Consider the following 20,751-nt stretch of genomic DNA (forward strand, 5'->3'; position numbering starts at 1 on the left):
TGACACCTTTCATTCATTGAACACCTTCATATATTGATATTACTTTTTTTCCTGCTCTTGTCATATTTCTTTGTGTCAATATATGAAATAGGAACATAAAAACATCAAATGTTGTCCCCCAAATATGCTGCAATAATATAAAAAAAACATGAAAAATACTCGATTTATATGAAATTAAGGTCATTTCCAGTTTCACTCGCTCCTTTTTTATTGTTGTTTTTGTTGCGTTACGTCTTTGAGAAAATTGTCATTTTTAATAGGTCTGGATGTGGGGGTTTGTTTGAAAACTTGCACACAATGTCTCACATTTGAAAGGATGTTTTCATTCCATTGCAAATAGACTCAGTCAGGGAACTACAAAGTTTTGCCTGCAATCTTTTGAGTACTGCTTATTTAACTGTAAATGCATATTCACTGTCTCTTTTGTCATTCGACAATTTTATACAAAACACTAATATAGCTGTTTTCCTGACCTTCAATATATGAAATAATACCATTAAAAGTTCAGGAAATGTCTCCTAAATGTGATGCAATGATTTGAAAATGTTAAACAATAAACATAATCTCAATCATCAACCGTGTCCTGCCGATACCAATACCCGTACTAGATCGATACCGTCCCCCACCCTAGCAAATGAATATTCTTCTTTGATGACCGGGTCCCCCGCCCCCGGGGTGGGCTTGCAGGTGTTCTCTCGAGTTATGCAGGTGTGCTCGGCCGCCCTCCCGTCTCACTCAGCAGCCCTCGTCGCTTCAAAGGTGCGGGCGGTAATAAACGGGCCCCCCTCGTGAAATGCATGCCGGTGACAGGGCACAATCGGCCCCTTTGTTGGACTGACTGGCCCTCTAATCATTTCTTGAAAAAATGTGGGCTCTTGAGTCATAAAAAGGTCAGTGTATGTATATATATATATATATATATATATATATATATGCATATATATAAGCATATGCATGTTACACGTATATATGTATTTTTCTTGGTGGGGTGAGGTAATTTATTTCGGCTTAGCTGTTCCGGTATTTTAACAAAAATCTTGAATGCTTACAATACGAAAACATCCTAAAACTAATAATTTAAAATTACATAAAACATTCTGAAAATAAATTTATGTAGGAAGGTACGGTCACATCTTGATGCTTTCAGCTTGGTGAGGCAGCAGGGGGTGTCATCCTTTATATACGTGTATGCAAAATACATAAACATGTATTTTTTTTTTTTGTACCAATAACTTCTCCCATAGGGACTGTTTAGCCAATCAGAATGCAGAACACAATTAATGATAAACAGCTGTGAAGCAGCAAAACCATTGAGGGTCAACTGTGTTGGAGCAATTTATACACACACACACACACACACATACATATATATATATATATATATATATATTTATATATATATATATATATATATATATATATTAGTGTGTTATTGAGGTGCACTTATTAAGACCACTCTCCCCCGCCCATCCTCCATCTTTTTGATTGCCGCATTCATCATCTTGTGGGTGTGCTCTACATTATGATAATAGGAAAATGAATGTTCGCAGATGGATTCATGTGTGTAACCCTCTTGTAAGTTTCGATCCAATGTTAAAACCAAGAGTGCATTTTTCAGCTGTCTGTGCATGTGTAAATCACAGTACCCGAATGAAGTTTAAATAAATATGAAGGCGGGACACATTTCTTTTATATTAAAATCATGCCCCAAAAACGTGCCCGTCGGAAGTTAGAACCACAACAACAAATACGTCCCATTTGTCCATCCATTCATTAAAATGACAAATCTTCAGGTTTTATGCCGTTTAACTTCCCGACAATGTTTCCATGACAACCTCCATGCATGCCAAGGCAACCAGAAGTGATCACGTTGAGCCCCCCTTTCTTCTTTTTCCACTCTAAAGTAAGAATGGAATTTATGTTGACAGTTTTGGCCTTTAATGGCACTTTTGTGCAGCACAAAAGTATTTGTTTACCGGGATCATACGCGGCAAGCTGTCAGCTTCGGAAAGATTTACTCTGGCAGATAAAAGAGAGTTTTATGTCCTTAAGAGGCTTGGCCACCCCGGTTTTTTAAATGCGCCCTTATTACCTGCATGACTGTAATGATGTTTTGTGTGCCCGGTTGCTAAGGAGGCATGTCTTTTTTTTTTTTTTGGGTGATGTGAGAGTAGCGAGACCTGGATTTAGGTCAGGAGTGGTCAAAGTACGGCCTGGCGGCCAGATATGACCCGCCAGGCGTTTAAATCTGGCGTAAATATATACAAACAAACCTGTCGCACGTTCGATTCCTGGCTCCTCCGTGTTATATGTTGAAGTCTACTTGAGCACCGAATCCCCGATAAGCAGGTAGTTGCCTTGCATGGCTGACACTGCTATCGGTGTGTATGAATGGGTAGGTGTGAAGCACATTGTAAAGCCCTTTGGGAGATTTTCAGTGACTTGAAAAGTGTTTTATAAATGCAGACTATATACATTTACATTTACTTATTATAAGGACCGGCTATAAGGCGCAGCGATAAGGCGCACCTTCGAAAATAGTCTTTTTATGAAATATTTTTCATATATAAGGCCAACTGAACTATAAAGCACAAAAGTTGAAAACTACCTTAAGAACTTGGGTTTCACGAGCAAAAAGTGTCCCAAAAACATTTCCGATCTATAAAACACACCTGATTATAAGAGGCGTTGTTGAATTTTGAGTTTTAAAGTGTGCCTTCTGGCCCGGAAAATACCATATATGGTACTGCTAATAAAATGTGTGGTTTTGTTGCCAATCTTATCCCCGGTTTACTTTTTCTCCATTTAAAAAAAAAATATATTTTTTGATGAAGCATCATCGCCAATATTCAAATAGCTGGCTACATTTTCTGTACTTATTTCCGTACTTATTTAGTCAGAATATAATCATTTGATTTACTGTATGTACTCGCTTAAAAGCCACATTTCAAACTATATAATGTAATACTTAAATCGTGGTCGGCTTATATGTGCAAAGTGAACACAAGAAGCATTCTCTGTAAGGCTCTGTCGTTATTTCTCCTCCTTTGCTCGATCTTCCTGTTCAGGAAATGGGCGCTGTCCCCAATTTTTTTTTTTTTAAAGTGACCCCATCTCACTTTATTGTGATTTATTGCGTCTTATTGCCTTTTATTCATATAATAATGGGCCATAACAATGTTAGTGGTAAGGAAAGTACAAAACAGTGATAACAATGATCAGGCAAAAGAAGGTATAGCAAATGGTTTGAATTTGTTTTATTTATTTTTTTTACCTCTAGCATACATATCTTTAGTATCTACACGTTTAAAAAATTATGGTTGTGCACGTTTTATTAATATTTTGTGTTTGTATTTCTTTTATTATGTGGCTATTTAAAGCAGTGTTAGGGGGCTAGCTTATATGTGACAAAGGCTTGTATGTACAGTAGCAAGAGATTTATCAAATTTCATTTAAAAACCTCACTTATGAACACGCTATGTTGCCATTTGAGTTTTTCAATCCCAATGTTCTAATTTTGGGACAGTGTGTAATCTTTAATGCCTCCTAGTGCTACTAAAAACTTTAATTCAGTAAAAAAAATTAACGTTTGCATTTCTTTTACATAGTGGAATCCCTACCTTGAAGTTGCTGGCATGTCTGTCTGGCATCTTGCTGCTACGTTATGCTCTTGGTACTGGTTTTCGTTTGCATTAGACAATACAGTGCCATCTATTGGTCAAATATTACACTCTGGGGTTTTAAAGACAGGACATGTTATATGACTTTGTTACTTTTAATCTAAATTTCAATTAAAAATATAAACGCATTTATTTCAAATGTTTGAGTGTTTCTAAACTGATTTGATGAAATGGTCTATCTATCAAACATGGGCTTGCAAATGTGTCCGAGTAGAAAGGTCCGAGTCCGGCTAATCTGCAACATTTTCTCAACCCAATGCATTCTACAACTTAAGACATTGTCCACCCCAGCGTTAGGTGTCTATGGTACGAGGATTATAAAACTGTTACTCCTTTGTGTTTTTTCTTTTCTGATGAGGTCATGCTAGCTCTTTCCAAAAGCGTTGTGTCCAAGAAAATGAGTTTTTGGGATTGGAATTTGTCATTTGGGAGCTCAAATGAAGTGTGACATTGTTGGTTGTTTCCATTTGGAGGTAAAACTGAGCAGATTTTGGTGTTATCATCCCGAGCATTTTTATTCAAAGGAAATAAAAAGTCAAACGACATGTCTGGGTTTGAAGTAACAACACACATCAAAGTGCACACTGGGCAGCGGCAAGGTCGCTCTGAGTCACTATTAAAAAAAAAAACACAGTTTGGCTGAGTGGCAAATCAGTTCACACTGCTTTTTCAGCTTCAAAGTTTAGGCGCAGTAAGTTATCGATTAATCGACAACTCATTGAATGCTAACCACGCTAATTACCATCAATGGAGTAACTATTTGATACGTTCTTGGTTTGGAAAATAACTAACTCCATGGAATTTCAACTTGTTTATTTCGATCATTAATTACAAAATAACAGATGTACTTTTTTCTAACAATTTGATAAATATAATACTATGATACCCCGGTACTCTAATAACCTTCTTGACCATACCCAAAAATCAAGGAATTTTTACTGCTGTATTCGGATGAAAAATTGGAACTCGAACAGACCCGAACACCACCGAACGTTTGGCTAAAAGAAATGAGCGGCCAATTTGGCTACTCAAGCCAGGTCACCTAGCATCATTTGGAGAGGGATTGTCAGTCTGACAACAAGTTTTGAGAATCGATTTTGATTTAGTGCTTTTCATTGCCTTTTTTCCCCGACTATAGTGGGTTTAAGAAAGTTAGTGATGAAATCGATCTGTGCTGCACATCTACTTCAGGTGTAAAATTAGGTTTTGATTATGATTCACATCCAGGATAAACACTTTCCGATAATGAAGGAGAGTTAAATGAGTAGAGATTCACTCTCTAGATTCCCCCCCTCTGTTTTCCAGTTTTTAGGTTTTGAAAGACATTCGGTCAATCCATTACAAGAATGTTAGCAGGTATAGGTTTGTTGTTGACTCAATGTAATGCCTCGCCTCTAGCTCTGGTATCAGTTTTTGATTGTTCAAAGTAGTACACAAGTCAACATTCAACGACACATCGGTACTCACTTCATTTTCAAACAAATCAGTGTTTTAGCCAAAAATGTGACTAATTTTCTTTTCAGTGTTTGCATGAAAAATCAGTATTTGAACAAACCTGAACACAACCAAACATACAAACGAGTTAGATGAGCGGCCATGTTGGAGAGAGGTTGTCAGTCCGACAAAACATATTGAGAATTGATTATGATTTAGTTCTATTGATTATCATTTTTCAGTTCCCGAGAAAGTTGGTGTCAAGATCAATTCTATGTTGCACAACTTGTTCTGGTTTAAATTTGGATTTGATTATGATCTTCCATAATGAAGGGAAAGTTGAAACGAGCAGAGATTTACTGCTAATGTCGATCCAATCATCGATTTGCAGTTGATGAATTGGCTCAATTCTGCACATCCAGTTCTGGTATCAGTTTGTATTTGATTGATTGTTCAAAGCAGTACATAAGTCAGCAAACAGTGATACATTATTGTTCTAACGACTCTTCATTTAAAAATATTGGTGTTTGGTCAAAAAAATTGCGTTTTTTTGCTTCGATGTTTAAATGAAAAATCGGAATTTGAACAAACTTCAACACGGCCAAACCATGGTGCTGATGAGACGAGCGTCCATCTTGTCTACTCTTGCGCAGTTAGGTAGCATCAATTCAAGAGATGACGTCAGTCCGACAACACGTGTTAAGAATTAATTGTGATTTAGTCTGTTTTTTTTCTGATAATAATCAGTCCCAGGAATATTAGCAATATGATCAAATCGATGCTTCACATCCAGTTATCTTCAAGGACAGTCTATGATGGAGGAGGATGGAAATCAGTAAGAATTTAGTGCCACAGGTGACTGAATGCGTCAAATTACTTTTATTTGGGTTGGCCTCGAAGCGGGATTACCTCTTGTGCCGTCCCTTCTCAAGGTTTCTTCATTTTCTGATGCTGAGGTTTTTTTAGGTTTTCCTTTCCCTCATGCAGGCTTTGTATCAGATGGAATAATAGTCTGCAGTTTGCAATAGTTTGTGGTCTTTGCAGTCCTTTGTGACTCCTTGTAATTAAGGGCTATACAAATAAACATGACTTGGCTTGCCATAAAATACATTAAATGAGAACATATTTTATTTTCCCTTTTCCATGCTGTAACCTTACACAACCATAATTCTGTTCTAAAACCCAATATAAGTACCTTCAACCTTATTTTCAGAGACAGGCTGTTATCTCCTTTCATTTAACAATCACTTGTTTACGGGCTCCCTTTACGCTCTGGTGAGTGTCTTTCTCTTCAGAGGGCTTTGTTGGTTTTGAGTTGTTTGTCCCTCGAATTAAAGATAAGAGGTCAGTCGTGGCAAAAGGCAAGGTCACCTCGGGGCCTCCTAACTGGATTTGACGGCCGGCCTGTCATTTGCTGTCTATGCCCACAGCGGCGCCCGTTGCCACGGTCGCAAAGAGATTTCACATCGTCATTTAGTGAATATAATTTTCCGGCCAGTCGTAAACAAACAACAAGTTCTATGGAGGTTTGATCCTGCTGCATGTATGAATAAATATAAAAAAAAATTAATATTGTAACTATAAATAAATACCTACATATATGAAGTAAATGAGCTACCGCGGCCTCCCCATGCGGAGTTACTATGTTCTCCCCGTACCTGCGTGGGATTCCTCCGGACACTCCAGTTTCCTCCCACATTCCCAAAACATGCATGTTAGGTTAATTGGCCCGTCCAAATTGTCCCTTGGTGTGAATGAGCAAGTGAGTTGTCTGCCTCTGTGCCCTGCAACTGGCTGGCAACCAGTTCAGGGTGTTACATGTCCACTGCCGGAAGATAGTTGGGATTGGCTCCAGCAATCCTGTGACCCTAGTGAGGATAAGTGGTGCAGAAAATAGATAAATGGATGAATGACATGAATGCATTTTATTCATTTATGCATTTTGCCATTTATTTAATGTGTCATTTGTGTATTTTTTCATGTGTCATGTATTTTTTTTTGTCTTGTATCATGTCATAACAAAATGTTTTTCAAATGGGGGCAGGTCTAAAGGCAGAGCCTTTTACCTATTTGTAGTGAAGGCATTGGAGTCCATCAACCATGAACCATCAACCAATGAAAAGCTCAGCTGGTTTGACTCGCCCCCTCATTTGAATAACATTTTGTTGCGACACAATACATGAAAATGCATGACAATGCATGACAAAATACACAAAAAAATAAAGGACAAAATACATGACAAAACACCCAACAAAAATAACCACCAAAATGAATAAACGGCAAAATAAATGACAAAATGCTCAAGGATAAGGAAAGCTCCTTTTATGTCATATATTTAGGTATTACGAGAATTATTTATGCGCTGCCGTATTTATTTGGAATATATCCGTAGGTGTTTATTTCTATACTGTACAATTCGGACTATAGAGCTCACTTGATTATAAGCTGCACCTAGTACATTTTTAAAAGAAAATGTACATGCATAAGCTGCACCTGAATATAAGCCGCGTGTGCTCACATTGAAACATGAGATATTTACAAAGAAAGACGGTAAAAAGAGGAAGTTTTAATATTATAAGGTACCTTAACCTCTTAACGTTTCGACAGCCCGCCGGCAGGTTGCTGGACTTTTGATAAAGGAATACATGTCTGTATGATGCCCCCAGTCACTGAAATACAGGATGCCACATATCAATGGAAAGCTTAAACTCTTGGAATTCCAGATATTATTTCAAACATCAGGACCAGTCTGAAACAAGATACGGAAACTATTAAGCCGGTGTAACTCACTATTACATACCTGGCCGTCTTCAACTTCTTTGAATGTCTTAGAAAATGGCCTCGTTACATCTAGGACAATCCATAGAATCCAGCCGTGTAAGAAAATTACTCCAAATTACACAATATTGCTAACAGATGAATACCTGAAACAATCCGTTATTTCCATTTACAAATAAACAGACTCGTAAAATTATTCCCAATATGGTAGTTTGTCCACCCTTTTGATTGACAACTTCCCCATAATGAAGGTTTGTTTGTTTGTTTAATTTATGCACAAAGCGTGAAGTTACATTAAACCTGCGTCTTCCTCTACACATATATCCCACCTGTCTCACTCTTACCTTTACTGATCGTGCACCCCTGGAGGCCGTTAGAAAGAATGCAAAAGTGACCCTCATTATTGCAAAAGCCACAGGGTTGAAAGCTTGTGACAAAAGTCAGGGCCTATAGTCCGAATTTTACGTTAATGTAAACATTTATTCCTACATATTTCAGGATTGGTCCTCCATTGAGTGCCCGAAAATAACCCAAAAATGAAAGTACATTGTGAAATCAGCCAAACAAAGTGGTTGAGGGTGTACGGGGGGGATGCTTTGTGATGGTAACACTTTTTGACATGCACATTAGGCTGCAGAAAGAGCATCCAGCTTGAGGCTGAGGGCATATGGTGCCGCCGTCTGCCGGCGTCGCTGCGGAACAAGTTTCAACGCTCGCGCTGGGTCACAATCGTCTCAGGTTTGTTGTTTCCATCTCGCTTGGGACAAATGAAACACAAAGAAAGGGGAGCCCAGCCGCCTTACCATGTCCTTCGCAAAAGGACACAAAAAGGACGTTACAATGCTGCCCTCCCTTCTGGCCATGCGTCCCATTTATTTGTTCATTTGTATTTTGTTTATTTATTTAAATGTATCATTTGCCCATATCAGTAGGTGACAGCAGATACTGTAAATTCCGGACTATAGAGCGCACCTGATTATAAGCCGCACCCACCACATTTTAAGAGGAAAACCAATTTTGTACTAACACAAGCAGCACCTGTATATAAGCCGCATGCGCCCACATTAAAAAAATGTAACACAAACACAATTAACCCAAACCCGACTTTAAGTCCCGCGATTGAAACTGAATTTCCTTCATAAAAGTACACAGTCCAAAAATCACAGCCGGCAAAATGAACGGAAAATGATACCGGTACTTAAGGTTTGATGCAGACCTGCAGAGTCCGGGTCCCGTTGAAAGTAATCCAAGGAAAAAAGTGTATATTTCCAAAGGTAAGGGTGGGAAAAATCTATATCCACTATTGTCCGCCGCGTCCACGAACAAGTCTCGCCTTTACCCCACTTCCCGTCAGCCCGCGTTTGTTTCGCCCCTTCTTTTTTATTCGCCCATGCAAAACATATCAGAATAAGTGACTGAAATAAATACATTACAAACATATACAGTTGCAAATACATGTTATTCATGGTTACACATATTTACAAAGAAAAACGATACACCGAGAGAGTTTTCAAAGCTTTAATAATAATAATATAACTTTCATCCCAAACGGTGCCTGACAGGGCAGTTAATGGTAGCAACACGCTAGCAACACGCTCGCAACACAGTAAACGGGTCTGTAAAAAAAAAATACCGTACTTGTAAAAATCATGGTAAACCATCCTCATCTTCCTCCTTAGAACTGAAGCCATCAAAGTCGTCTTCCTCAGTGTCGGAAAGAAACTTTGTCATATAGACGTCGTCCCACGCTCCCTTATTCCAAAACATGTTAGCAACACGCTCGCTCCTTCTTTATCGGACTGCTCGATTGCTTTTAGCTTGGAAGCTGCGTCATGTGCCTTTCTTTTTGCATTTTGCATGATGAGGGTATGATTATGCTAATTTAATTTATGCACAAGCCAAGAAGTTGCAGTCTTCCTCGGTGCATATATTCCATCGGTCTAAATCTTACCTTTTTAACTCGAGCGCCACTGCGGCCGTTAGAAAAATTACATAAATTGGCCGCATCACTGAATAAGCTGCAGGGTTGAACGTTTGGTAAAAAAGTAGCGGCTTATAGTCCGGAATTTACGGTATGTATTTTTGTATATACTAATTACCTACTCGTGAGGTAGTACAGTAAATTTAAAGCCTCAATGAGTAATATTTGACCACCAGATGGCACTGTTTTGTTCAGTCCGAGCTAGGGCCAGTGCCACATAGCACAGCGTAGTGGCAGCAACGAGGCGGCGAGCTAAACTGGGATTTTACGGTGTTAAATAAATACAAAAAATCTCAACCTATTATTTTTTTTAAAATGAAAATTAACATTATATATATAGTTCCTTTTTTGCACCAAATATTACACATTGTCGTTTTAATATTTTACTTTGTTTAATAACTAATATTTTTGTCATTTTTTTACAAAAAATATCAAAAAAATAATGAAAATTTGGTAAATTGGGAAACATACATGAAACGCCTGTATTACCTTCTGAGCCTTGGTGACCAATACAACTTTAGATAGATAGATAGATAGATAGATAGATAGATAGATAGATAGATAGATACTTTATTCATCCCCGAAGGGAATTTCACATTTCCAGCAGCATCCCTGAGCTGAGAACAATACAATACTAAAGCAAAAAGAATACAATATACAAATACCCAGTGTGACGTGCAAATGCCCACTGTAGCGTGTTATATAGAATAACTAAATAGTGCTACACAGAATACATATTGCAATAAGATTCGGTAATATGCAATGTAGGTGGTGTGGTTTATTGTGGGCTTTTTCTCTGCCGGGTAGAGTTAAAGAGCCTCATGGCATGAGGAAGAAAATATCTCTTCAGTCTGTCCGTAGTACAAGACAGTGACAGCAGTCTGTCGCTGAAACTGCTCTTCTGTCTGGAAATAATGCTGTGTAGTGGATGCAATGGATTGTCCATGATTGACCGCAGCTTTTCCAGTGCCCGTCTCTCAGCTACTGTTGTTAGGCTGTCCAGCTCTTTGCCCACAACAGAGCTAGCTTTCCTAGCCAGTTTATTGAGACGAGAGGCATCCTTCTTCTTGACGCTGCCTCCCCGACACGCTGTCGCATAGAAGAGAGCGCTTGCCACTACTGTCTCATAGAATATTTTCAGGAGCTTTTTGCAGATTTTGAAGGAGGCCAGCCTTCTGAGGAAGTAAAGTCGGCTTTGCCCTTTCCTACATAGAGCTTCTGTGTTGGCAGTCCAGTCCAGTTTATTGTCCAGCTGCACACCCAGGTATTTGTAGGTCTGGACAAATTCTACACATTCTCCTTTGATGGTTACAGGAACCGGGTGAGTTCTGGTTCTCCTGAAGTCCACCACCATCTCCCTGGTCTTGGTGGTGTTCAGGTGTAGGTGGTTTGTGTCGCTCCATCGGACAAAGTCCTGAATTAATTTCCTGCACTCCTTCTCCTGCCCATTTCTGATACATCCCACGATCGCAGTATACTGTCAGTTTAGAAAAATGGTCAATAAATTAATTCCGAGCACAAGTTTCATGTTTTGAAAAGTTGAAATTATATTATATTATCCAACAATCTGTCCATCATCTGCATCGCTTATCCTCAGTAGGGTTATTACATTATATAATATATTGTTTTCTTTCCTCACCGTAAGGTTTTCTGCTTTTCGTGTATTTATTTATTAATTTTATTTTTAAAATAGGAAGTATACTTACTACCCTCACAACCCTTTCATTGCATATGTTTCCTTGAGAAATGATCAGTAAAATATCATATTTAACACATTTGCCTAAAGTTAATCATGATGACACTTAACTCCAACCCCATTTCTTCCCCTTTCCCTTAGCTACGTCATCTTGTTCATCATCCTCCTTCCCTTAACACTTCTTTGGGAATTGGGAGCGTAGTTCATGCTTGATGTAATTTAACATAAGGTTTTATTTTTTTTTTATTTTTTGTTTCTTTTTCGTCAAATAATAAAATAAATAAAATCAGCTACATTGTGTAAAATATCTTTACTTTGATTCTTTTTTAAGTGCAATATTAAACAGCTTCATTAAACAAAAGAAGTTATTAAAATTACTCAAATATGAGTGAATGATTAGTATATAAAAATAAAGACTATCTGCTGCCACCTACTGATATGGCTGAATCTTACACTAACTTGGCCAGTGACTGAAATAAAGCAAGGATACGGATCAAAAGCATGTTTTTACAAAGATGAAAATGGGCAATTTCCTGCCCCACACAAGACAAGGACTCACAGCATACTGCTTATAAATCCAAATGGTCGCACTCTAATCCCGCTACAAAAAACAAGAAACATTTGAAGACGACGGAGGCTAATTACAGGGTCGCGGAGGATCACATTACGCTTACTCTGGAACAACATTGCACTCTATTTTTTATTTCCAGAGTCACTTCTGGTGAGCAGCAGGGCAGATGGTGCCGTCTTGAGTGCCCATCAGAGCCTAAATACCTCCAGGCAGCTGTTGCACAAAAACTTTTCCGGTTCCCGGCTTTTTTCTTTCTGTTTTTTTTTTGCTAGCAATGAGTCAAACCTGTTACAACACCTGTTTCTGTGTATGCAAATCTGTTGTTTTGTCATTTCATTAAACAAGGCGGTGCAACCGGAGGTCCCTCGTGGTTGCCAACGCGACTGGCACTGAGCCCAGTTGGCATGTCGTGCACGTGGCGCCGGGGGCAGAATGGGGTCTCAGCCCGAAGATGCCCCTGTGGTCCAATCTGGCCCAGCTTCTGAAAATGTGGCTAATTACGAGCGTGCTGACGTGATTAGCATCTCTGGATGTTTTGAATGAAAAAAGGTGGCAGGCGCGTGCCTGGCGCACAACCCGCTGTCCTCCCGCTTCTGCTCCTCCCATCCTCATCCCTTCATCATCTGGCGCCCTCCTGCGGGGTTGGTCTCTTAACCACATGTGCCAGAACCAGACTCTTGTTTTTCTTTTTTCTTTTTTTTCTTCTTTTTTTCTTGCTCCAGGGCTAATTGTTCGCTGGTAAACGCAGGGCTGGCCTCGCACACAAAGCTGGATGGTGTCAGCAACGATGATGATGGTGATGATGAAGAAGGGGCGGGGAATGGGTGGAGCAAACTACAGACTCTTTCCCTTTCCTGTCTGCAGATTGTCACTTCTAATCCAGGCTGTGTGTTGAGTGCAACAAAGACGCCATGGAAGGGAGTTGGCCCATACATTAGGAACACCTGGAGGTCCAATAAGATGCCTTAAACCAAGGGTCACGAACATTTGGCCCGTGAGCAAGGTGTGGCTCTTTTCATGAGTCTGACTCGGAGATAAAATTCCCTTTTTTATCGCATCTGGGCCCGGAATGCAATACCGAGTTTATCCGCTAGTGGCAGTAGAGCTGTAGCGCTGGAAGAAATATCATTAGTATTTTTTCCATGTCTGTTAGCCATTAAGATGCATCAGAGTACACATGTGAATGTGACATCTGGACATTTTTTCAAGTGTATAGTTTGTGCATATTATAAAAATAATGACATATGATCAATGATGCATAAGGACTTTTAAGTCATATGTTCTAAGATGTCAAAGATATCGATGATTGACATCCATAAAACAGTGTTGCGACCACTTGATCCGAAGATTAAAACTAAGACCACATCACAAGGATATGTCAAAGTGTCCTTGGGCAAGACACTGAATCCCTAATGCCCCCAATAAGCAGGTCGGCGCCTTGCATGGTCGCTATTGGTGTGTGAGTGTTTGTGTGAATGGGTAGGTGTGAAGCACATTGTAAAGTGCTTTGGGAGGTCTTCATTGACTTAAAAGCGCGATATAAATGCAGACCATTTACCATTTATATGAAGGTAGATACATCCGTATCCTTCCCTGTTACACCATTTTGGGACATTTTACCCAAAATCTCTGCTCGCACTTTTTTTCAAAAACAACATCTATGACATAAATAATGGTCAAAATGAACCTCATTAATCTTAAGTAACTGTGGGAGGAAGTGGGATATTTCTTGATTATTTTTTCAGATTTTTTTTTATAAAACCATCAAACTCATCTATCCGTCCATATACTGCACCGCTTACCCATTCCAGGGTAGCGAAAGGGTACTGGACCATCTCACTCAATTCAATAAAATTTGCTAAAGAATTAGCTTTTGTCAGGAAATCAAGTTTGACGGATTTGAGTAATTTTGTTTAAAAATATATGGTGTAGCTCTCACTGCAGAAAAAAAATCTAGATACAGTGGAACCTCGGTTCTCGACCATAATCCGTTCCAGAACCCTGTCTGAGAACCGATTTGTTCAATCATCGAAATCGATTTTCCCATTAAAAATAATGTAAATCGTTTTAATCCGTTCCAACACCCTGAATGTTTACCATCAATGTTTAACGTAAACATGAAGCTAACCCAGGCTAATCGTACGTTCGTGTTAGCGTAATCTTCCGTACGAAAGATCACGCTAACATGAACGTGTAAAAATAAAAAAAATCAGGTCTTTTACAAGTCATTTAGCACCACAAGTGGCTAGCGCTTAATTGGAAAGGGGGCTCTGTTCCAACACACTGAATTTTGGGCTCAGTTCCAACACCCTGAATGTTTACTTCGAATCATAAAGCTAACCATGGCCAATCGTACGTTCGCGTTATCGTAATCTTCCGTACGAAAGATTACGCTAACACGAACGGGCAATCTACACGATCTACACCCGTACGCCGCTCAGCATCGCACCCTAGCGTACGCACTCACGCATTACCGGCGTTGGAACTCTGAATTTTTGAACGAACAGCGAAGCAAGAAATTTCTCGAAATTTTTGGTCAAACACCGATTTGTTCAAACTTAGAGGCGTTCTAAAACCGAGGTTCCACTGTATTTTATTTCATGGCTCTTTGTTGGCCACGAGATGTCGCTGTATTGTGTCCTGCAAAAAAAAAAAAAAAAAAAAAAACAGAAGAAAAAATAAAGCTACTCATAGTGACCAAACCACACCATAATTCTTTTTCTTTTTTTTTTCTAAACCAGTGGTTATTTTTTTTTTTAACAAACCTGGTGCTGTATCAACCAAAAACAGACTAAATATTTTCAACCACTCCAAATTTGTATCAACCTATCTATGGTTGGTTGGTTCGATCCCTTAACCACTCTTGTTGTAGGGGCACCATTTTTGTGGTGTGTCTTGGGCATGTACAGCCTGGTGGTGCCCATTGCTCTTCAGTCCATACGCAATGTAAAATCAATAAATGGTCTGTAGCTCCTCCTGTCATTTCAGAGGTTTCAACATAGTCAGGTTTTGTTATCATGTTTTCTGTCCTGAATCCTGGTGTGCCCGATCCGGGTGATTGTGACAGTAGTAATGAGAGTGACTGCGCAAAATGGTATTTTTTACACACTTAGTGTACATTAGTCTCTCTCAATTGTAATAACATTGCCATTAAAGCTATTTGCTAGCGTGAACCTTAATTTTATAAACATCCCGGTGACATTAGCAGCAATTTTCACTGAGCGGTCTTTAATTTATTAAACCAAACAAGATCCAAAACTCCCGGGGTTTGTGACCCTTACTCTTTGCTCTACCCCTATCCTTTGTAGATAAATGAGATTCTTTGCCCACTTTTCTAGAGAAAGGGCCAAAATGGAGGGGAAGGGGGATTCATAGTATTGTGCCCCCAAAAAATGACCAATCTATTACCAATCCTTCAGTTGACAGGAAAACGGTTGACCGGAAAACAATTCCACCAGCAGTATCCAATCTCATATGATAACTGCTACTAGCCTTCCCGCTCAGCATAACTTGGACACTCCCGAAATATTTTCGTGAGAGGGGTTTGTGTCTCTTACTATTTCCCCTACACCTACACTTTGAGGAGGAATTTGATATACTTTGTCTACTTGTAAACTTTGCCAGACTAAGGTGCAAGTGGAGGGTAATGGGGATTAATGGGATTGAGTTGAAGAAACACGACCAACCTTTGGTGAGAAGAACTGTGAAGGGGAAAAAACCCTCCATAACTAGCCTTCCCCGCTAAACCGCATCATCAGTTGGACGCTACCAAGCTATCTTCTTGAAAGGGGCTTGTGTCCCCTACTCTTCTTTTAACCCCAGTATTTTATGGAGGAATGAGATTTTTTTTTATCACTTTTCTAAACTAGTGACTAGAGTCAAAATGGAGGGGACAGGGGAATAAAAGCATTGAGCCAAAGACAAGTGACCAACCTGTTACCAATTCTTCTTTGAGTCGAATGGTCAACTGGAAGAAAAAAGTCCTCCAGCGCTAGCTAATCCCGCTCGATAAGCACCGTTAGCGTTCCCCGCAACGGCCTAGTGATTCCTTCCCCCTCCCTACTCCGGCCCTGTCTGATACAGGGAGAGTTCATTAGGGATGTGCCTTTGATGGGCAAGCTTTTCATGTGACTACCGGTTCCTCAAATACCTTGATGTCCAAGCTTAAGAAGCCATTGTGCGCTAAGCCCTCCTTTTTTGATGCGACTTATTTAGATCTGCATACTAAATCGGGGGTGGGGGGGGGGTTGTGGACAGGAGGGGGGGAGTAAATAACCAGCCAGCAGATGGAAGCAAGTAGATAAGGTTCCGTCGAACAATCGCATTTGTATTTTGTTATGATGTTGACAGCGGCTAAAATTCGCTAATCTGGAGCGGCTGATCTGCATTTCAAAGGAATCTCATTTCGGCGAGGATAAAGCCCCCCATGCCCCCACACCTCCTCCTATTGTGTCCATTTTATTGCATTCTTTACTAATTTATCTGGCCGCAGATTTAAAGCGAGGAGATCGGCGCTGGCAGCCGGCACGGGGGTCTTAAATACTGCGAAAGCGGCCCCGGCCGGCGTCTAGACCGTGAGGGTAATTACACGTCTGACCGTGAATGGAATCACTTCCCGGACTCTTCTTTCCTTGAGCGGCCCCCAATCGCTTCGCCAACCCTGATAAGGAACGTCAGGTCCCCGCAGAAATATCGCCGCCCGCTTTCCATTATACTCCCTCCTTTCCCTCCTCCAACACCATATTTACTTTGAAGATAAATTTATTGTGTACTGTAATCTTACTTGTTAGCATAATGTCGTCTTTCATCACCGGACCCTCCTTCTTTCTGCGCCACGGAGGTATTTGTGCACCCCCCGCTTCAAAATAGTTCATCTTCACTTAGTGCGCAAGTATTTTATGTAAATATAAGCCTATAGCATTATTAGGCCTTCATGAATTCTTTCATGTGTTTGTAAGTAGATAGAGTGGATTTATATTTTGGGTTGCCACATTTTTTTAATCCCCGCCAGTCAGAGGTCATGCTTTTTTTTTCTGGGGGGCGGGATACAATTGAACTCAACGACATATAATTAAAACTGAGACACAAACATTATCATTGGGGATATGATATTGTAACAAATGATTATGTTATTAATCGATTAATCTGTCAAAATGTTTTTATTAAACGGATGGATAAAACTCGTCTTTGTCTCAATCATATTTTACATTACAAATATAAATTGCTACCTGAGATTAATATCAGATAAAATAATCAAACTCACGATAGACATCAGGAAAATTTTAGTAATTCAAACAAAGAGTTGCTGTGCAATATTTTAGAAATACTCAGTTAATTTTTATTTTATGTTTTATTTAATAATAATATAACCGTTTTAAGTTTACACATTCTTATTTTACTACCAAGAATCGTTCAAATAAAATGAAAAATATTTGAATATTTTCACAGTCTGGCTGTCAGGTTTGGATTTCTCTATACCCCTCTATCTCTCTCTCTTTTATTCTCTCTCCTTCTCTCTCTTTCTTTCTCTTTCTCTCTCTTTCTCTCTTTCACTTTCTATTCTATATTTCCCTCTCTTTTGTTTTTTGTCTCTTTTATTTTCTTCCCTCTTTCTTTTGTGGTCTTTCTCTTAATTTTCTCTCTCTCTCTCTCTCTCTCTCTCTCTCTCTCTCTGTCTCTCTTCCCCTCTCTCTTACTCTTGCCTTTTTTGGTCACTTCCTCCTTGGGTCTGAGTTTACACTTACACATTCGACAACTCACTCGCTCATTTACACCTAGGGACAATGTGCACCAGCCAATTACCCTGAAATGCATGTTTTTGAAATGTGGGAGGGAACAGGAGTGCCCAGATGAAACCCACACAAGCACAGGGAGAACTTGCAAACTCCACACACAAAGACTGGTAGCTGGATTTGAACCTATGATCTCAGAACTGTGCCGTGAACGCGATAACCACTCAGCCATTGCGACCTTATTAATTATCAATAACATTTAAGTTTACATGCTCTTATTTTACTGCCAAAATAAACTGAAATACTGATACAATTATTAGAATTAAAATAAGATCTATGTTTGTGGGTTTAAAAAAATGTTTGCAGTTCAATCATGTGGAAGTAATCAGATATTTTTTTAGTTATTAAACATTAATAAAATGCTATTAATTTACATGCATATGTTTTCTTTTACGACCCCCCAAAATATATCTTTTTATTTTCGTTTTGTTTTTTGCAGTGCAATGATTTGCAAATAATCCGGACAAACACATTTTTAAACAACTTTCCTATCACGATAAAACAACAGAACATTCCGAAGATTTATTTTGATTTTTTTTTAATGAATGAGTGATAGATCAATGAGTTATTAAACTTATGACACAATTTTTTTTTTTTTTTTTTTTACATGACTCGTTTTTAGCCCGGTTCTTTGAACCAAAGGCTCTTTTTTTCTCCCCCTGTGTTACAGTAGAGTTCACAGAGCACATTCCTCAGGATTGAGCAGTTGCCCGTAGGGTTCATTGGAATTTTTCAGATTAAGAGAGAGAATCTCATCCCAGATATTTTGTGCCCCTCGTGCTACAGCTGGCATGCATTCAATTTCTCAATGAATTATTTTTTTCCCCCTCTGATAATATCGCCAGACGATCGTCTATGAATGAGGAATCGATTGTCTGTCGAGAGAAATGCCTTGATTTATTTGGTGTTGAGTTCATGTCCCTCACGGCCTTTCCACTTCAGAGAGATTCACCCGAAGTGCGTGTTTGTTCTCGTATTTATTAACTTCTTCAGCCTATTTCCAGACTTTTTACTATCATTGTGGGGACCGGTAGTCCTTGCTAAAACGTTCGATGCTCTTAATTTGTCTGCCTCCTGTTAAAGGAAACATTGGATTTTAAAAGGGAAATACAAACGGAAACACAAAACAACAGCAGTCCTTTTTTTTTCGCTGATGTGCCTTGCAGTCTGCGTTCTAATTAGCTGATCAGTCCCTAAGAAAGTAGGTATTGGTAAAAAAACAACAACAACACGTTTACAGGTACACGATGCTGTAATCCTTTGGGACTTCACACTTAGTACTTTGCAGCGTTGGTACATTGTGAGTTGAAAATTTTTCTACGATCCATTATATCTGATCGCATATTTGTACAAGTGAAGGATGGCAGAGAGCATTTTTGGCGGGCTCGGCCACTATTTTCGGCATTGCTTTCCCGCCTACAAGAAACTGCACTTGTGCGGGTGCGATCCAGTATCCGCAATCCCATATTGCTGCGAGCAGTGACGGAAATAAGGCACTTTTGTTTTTATGGTTATGGCATCGATCCATTAATCCTGCTTGACCATTGCTGAGAACAGGGGCTGGCAGAAGACATTTTTTTTCCCAGGTCGGGCCGCTGAAGTGCTCCATTGTGGCTCAATTACAAATAATTGCACTGTTTTGTCTGTGATCTGATATCCCTAATCGACTATTCCTGAGAACTGAGGCTAGGAAAGCATATTTGTTCCATGATGTGGTGGCTCTTTTTTACCATCTTGCAGGAACAGCACCTTTGCACCATAGGGTCATTGTTTTATTATCTGTGCACCATGATCTATTATCCTGAGTTGACTATTGCTTCAAGCAGAGGGCAACAGCATGAAACTTTTTAAGGGTTAAGACTCGTTTTTATATTCATGTGTGTAGGCCTTATTAAAACATTTTGGGGTCCGACTATGTCTTGATCACATTTTTTAGACATAGGATTTGATTTTGGAGGTTGTGTTTGATCTAGCCTTTGGTTGGGTTACTGGTAATTGAAACATAGTTGAATATGTCAAGTTGTTTAGAAAAACACAAATGTATGAAGTCCTTATTAAACTTTTTGGTGTCTTGATCACATTTTTTTAAAAGGTAAGATGTTTGGGTCTAGTGCGCGCTCTTCCACCAGAGGGCGCCTAATAGGTTTGGAATTGGGACAGGTGTGTCCAATCACCACACACCTGTCCCTAATTACCCCAAGCCTTCATAACGGCATTTGGATAAAGCGCGTCGCTGGGTCCACCTAATTTTCAACCATCCATTTCTCATTTTCTACCATCAACTTTTTCCAGTTGTATCCTCATTTGTGTGGTTTGGGTTTTGATATTTGGTTCTGACAGTTTAGTTGTGGTTTTGGAACATTTTTTTTTTTTTTTTTACTTTGTTGAATATTTTTGCCATTGAAAATCCCTTTGAGCACCTTGCCAGGCTTTTCTTTTGCGTTTGGGTCCACTGATAAACTGCAACATAACATTTGGTTTTACAGTTTCAGTTAGACTATGTTCAAGTTAGGGATGATTTTACCCCAGTTGAATATAGGATATAAAAATATACTAGGATATAAAAACAAAATTGTGTATGTTTCGTGTGTGTGTGTATTCATCAGCTGCAAGCACCCGTGTACACACAACATTCTTCAGTTTGACAGCAAAACCCAGGTGCGCTTTGTTGTCCTCCACTTTATTACCTTCACTTCCACACCGTCCGTAAAGAAAATAGTTGCGCAAGACCCGCTCGAGCCCGCACATGCCGGCGTCATCCAGCACGCCTCGAAACTGCGCCGATATGGTTCAAAATTCTGTGACTAACCGTTTCCTTC

The 20,751-nt window shown here is 39.4% G+C and overlaps 1 protein-coding gene across 6 annotated transcripts in view; it reads left to right on the top strand.

The window, feature by feature from the left end:
- Window positions 1-20,751, top strand: part of foxp2 (forkhead box P2) — a 191,744-nt gene that overhangs the window by 1,231 nt on the left and 169,762 nt on the right. The window contains exon 2 of one of the 6 annotated variants that reach the window (XM_088348549.1): window positions 8,523-8,630. The exons of 3 other annotated variants lie outside the window; for them this stretch is intronic. In XM_088348549.1, the coding sequence (XP_088204675.1) occupies window positions 8,560-8,630 (71 nt within the window). In that variant the 5' untranslated portion in view covers window positions 8,523-8,559. Of the gene's footprint in view, window positions 1-8,522; window positions 8,631-20,503; window positions 20,591-20,751 lie in introns of those variants that run through there. 2 more of the 6 variants (XM_088348556.1, XM_088348555.1) reach the window with 2 other exon arrangements.

This window comes from Urocampus carinirostris, chromosome 11 (genome assembly GCF_059441175.1).
Source record: "Urocampus carinirostris isolate Australia breed hairy pipefish chromosome 11, RoL_Ucar_1.0, whole genome shotgun sequence".
Lineage (NCBI taxonomy): Eukaryota > Metazoa > Chordata > Actinopteri > Syngnathiformes > Syngnathidae > Urocampus > Urocampus carinirostris.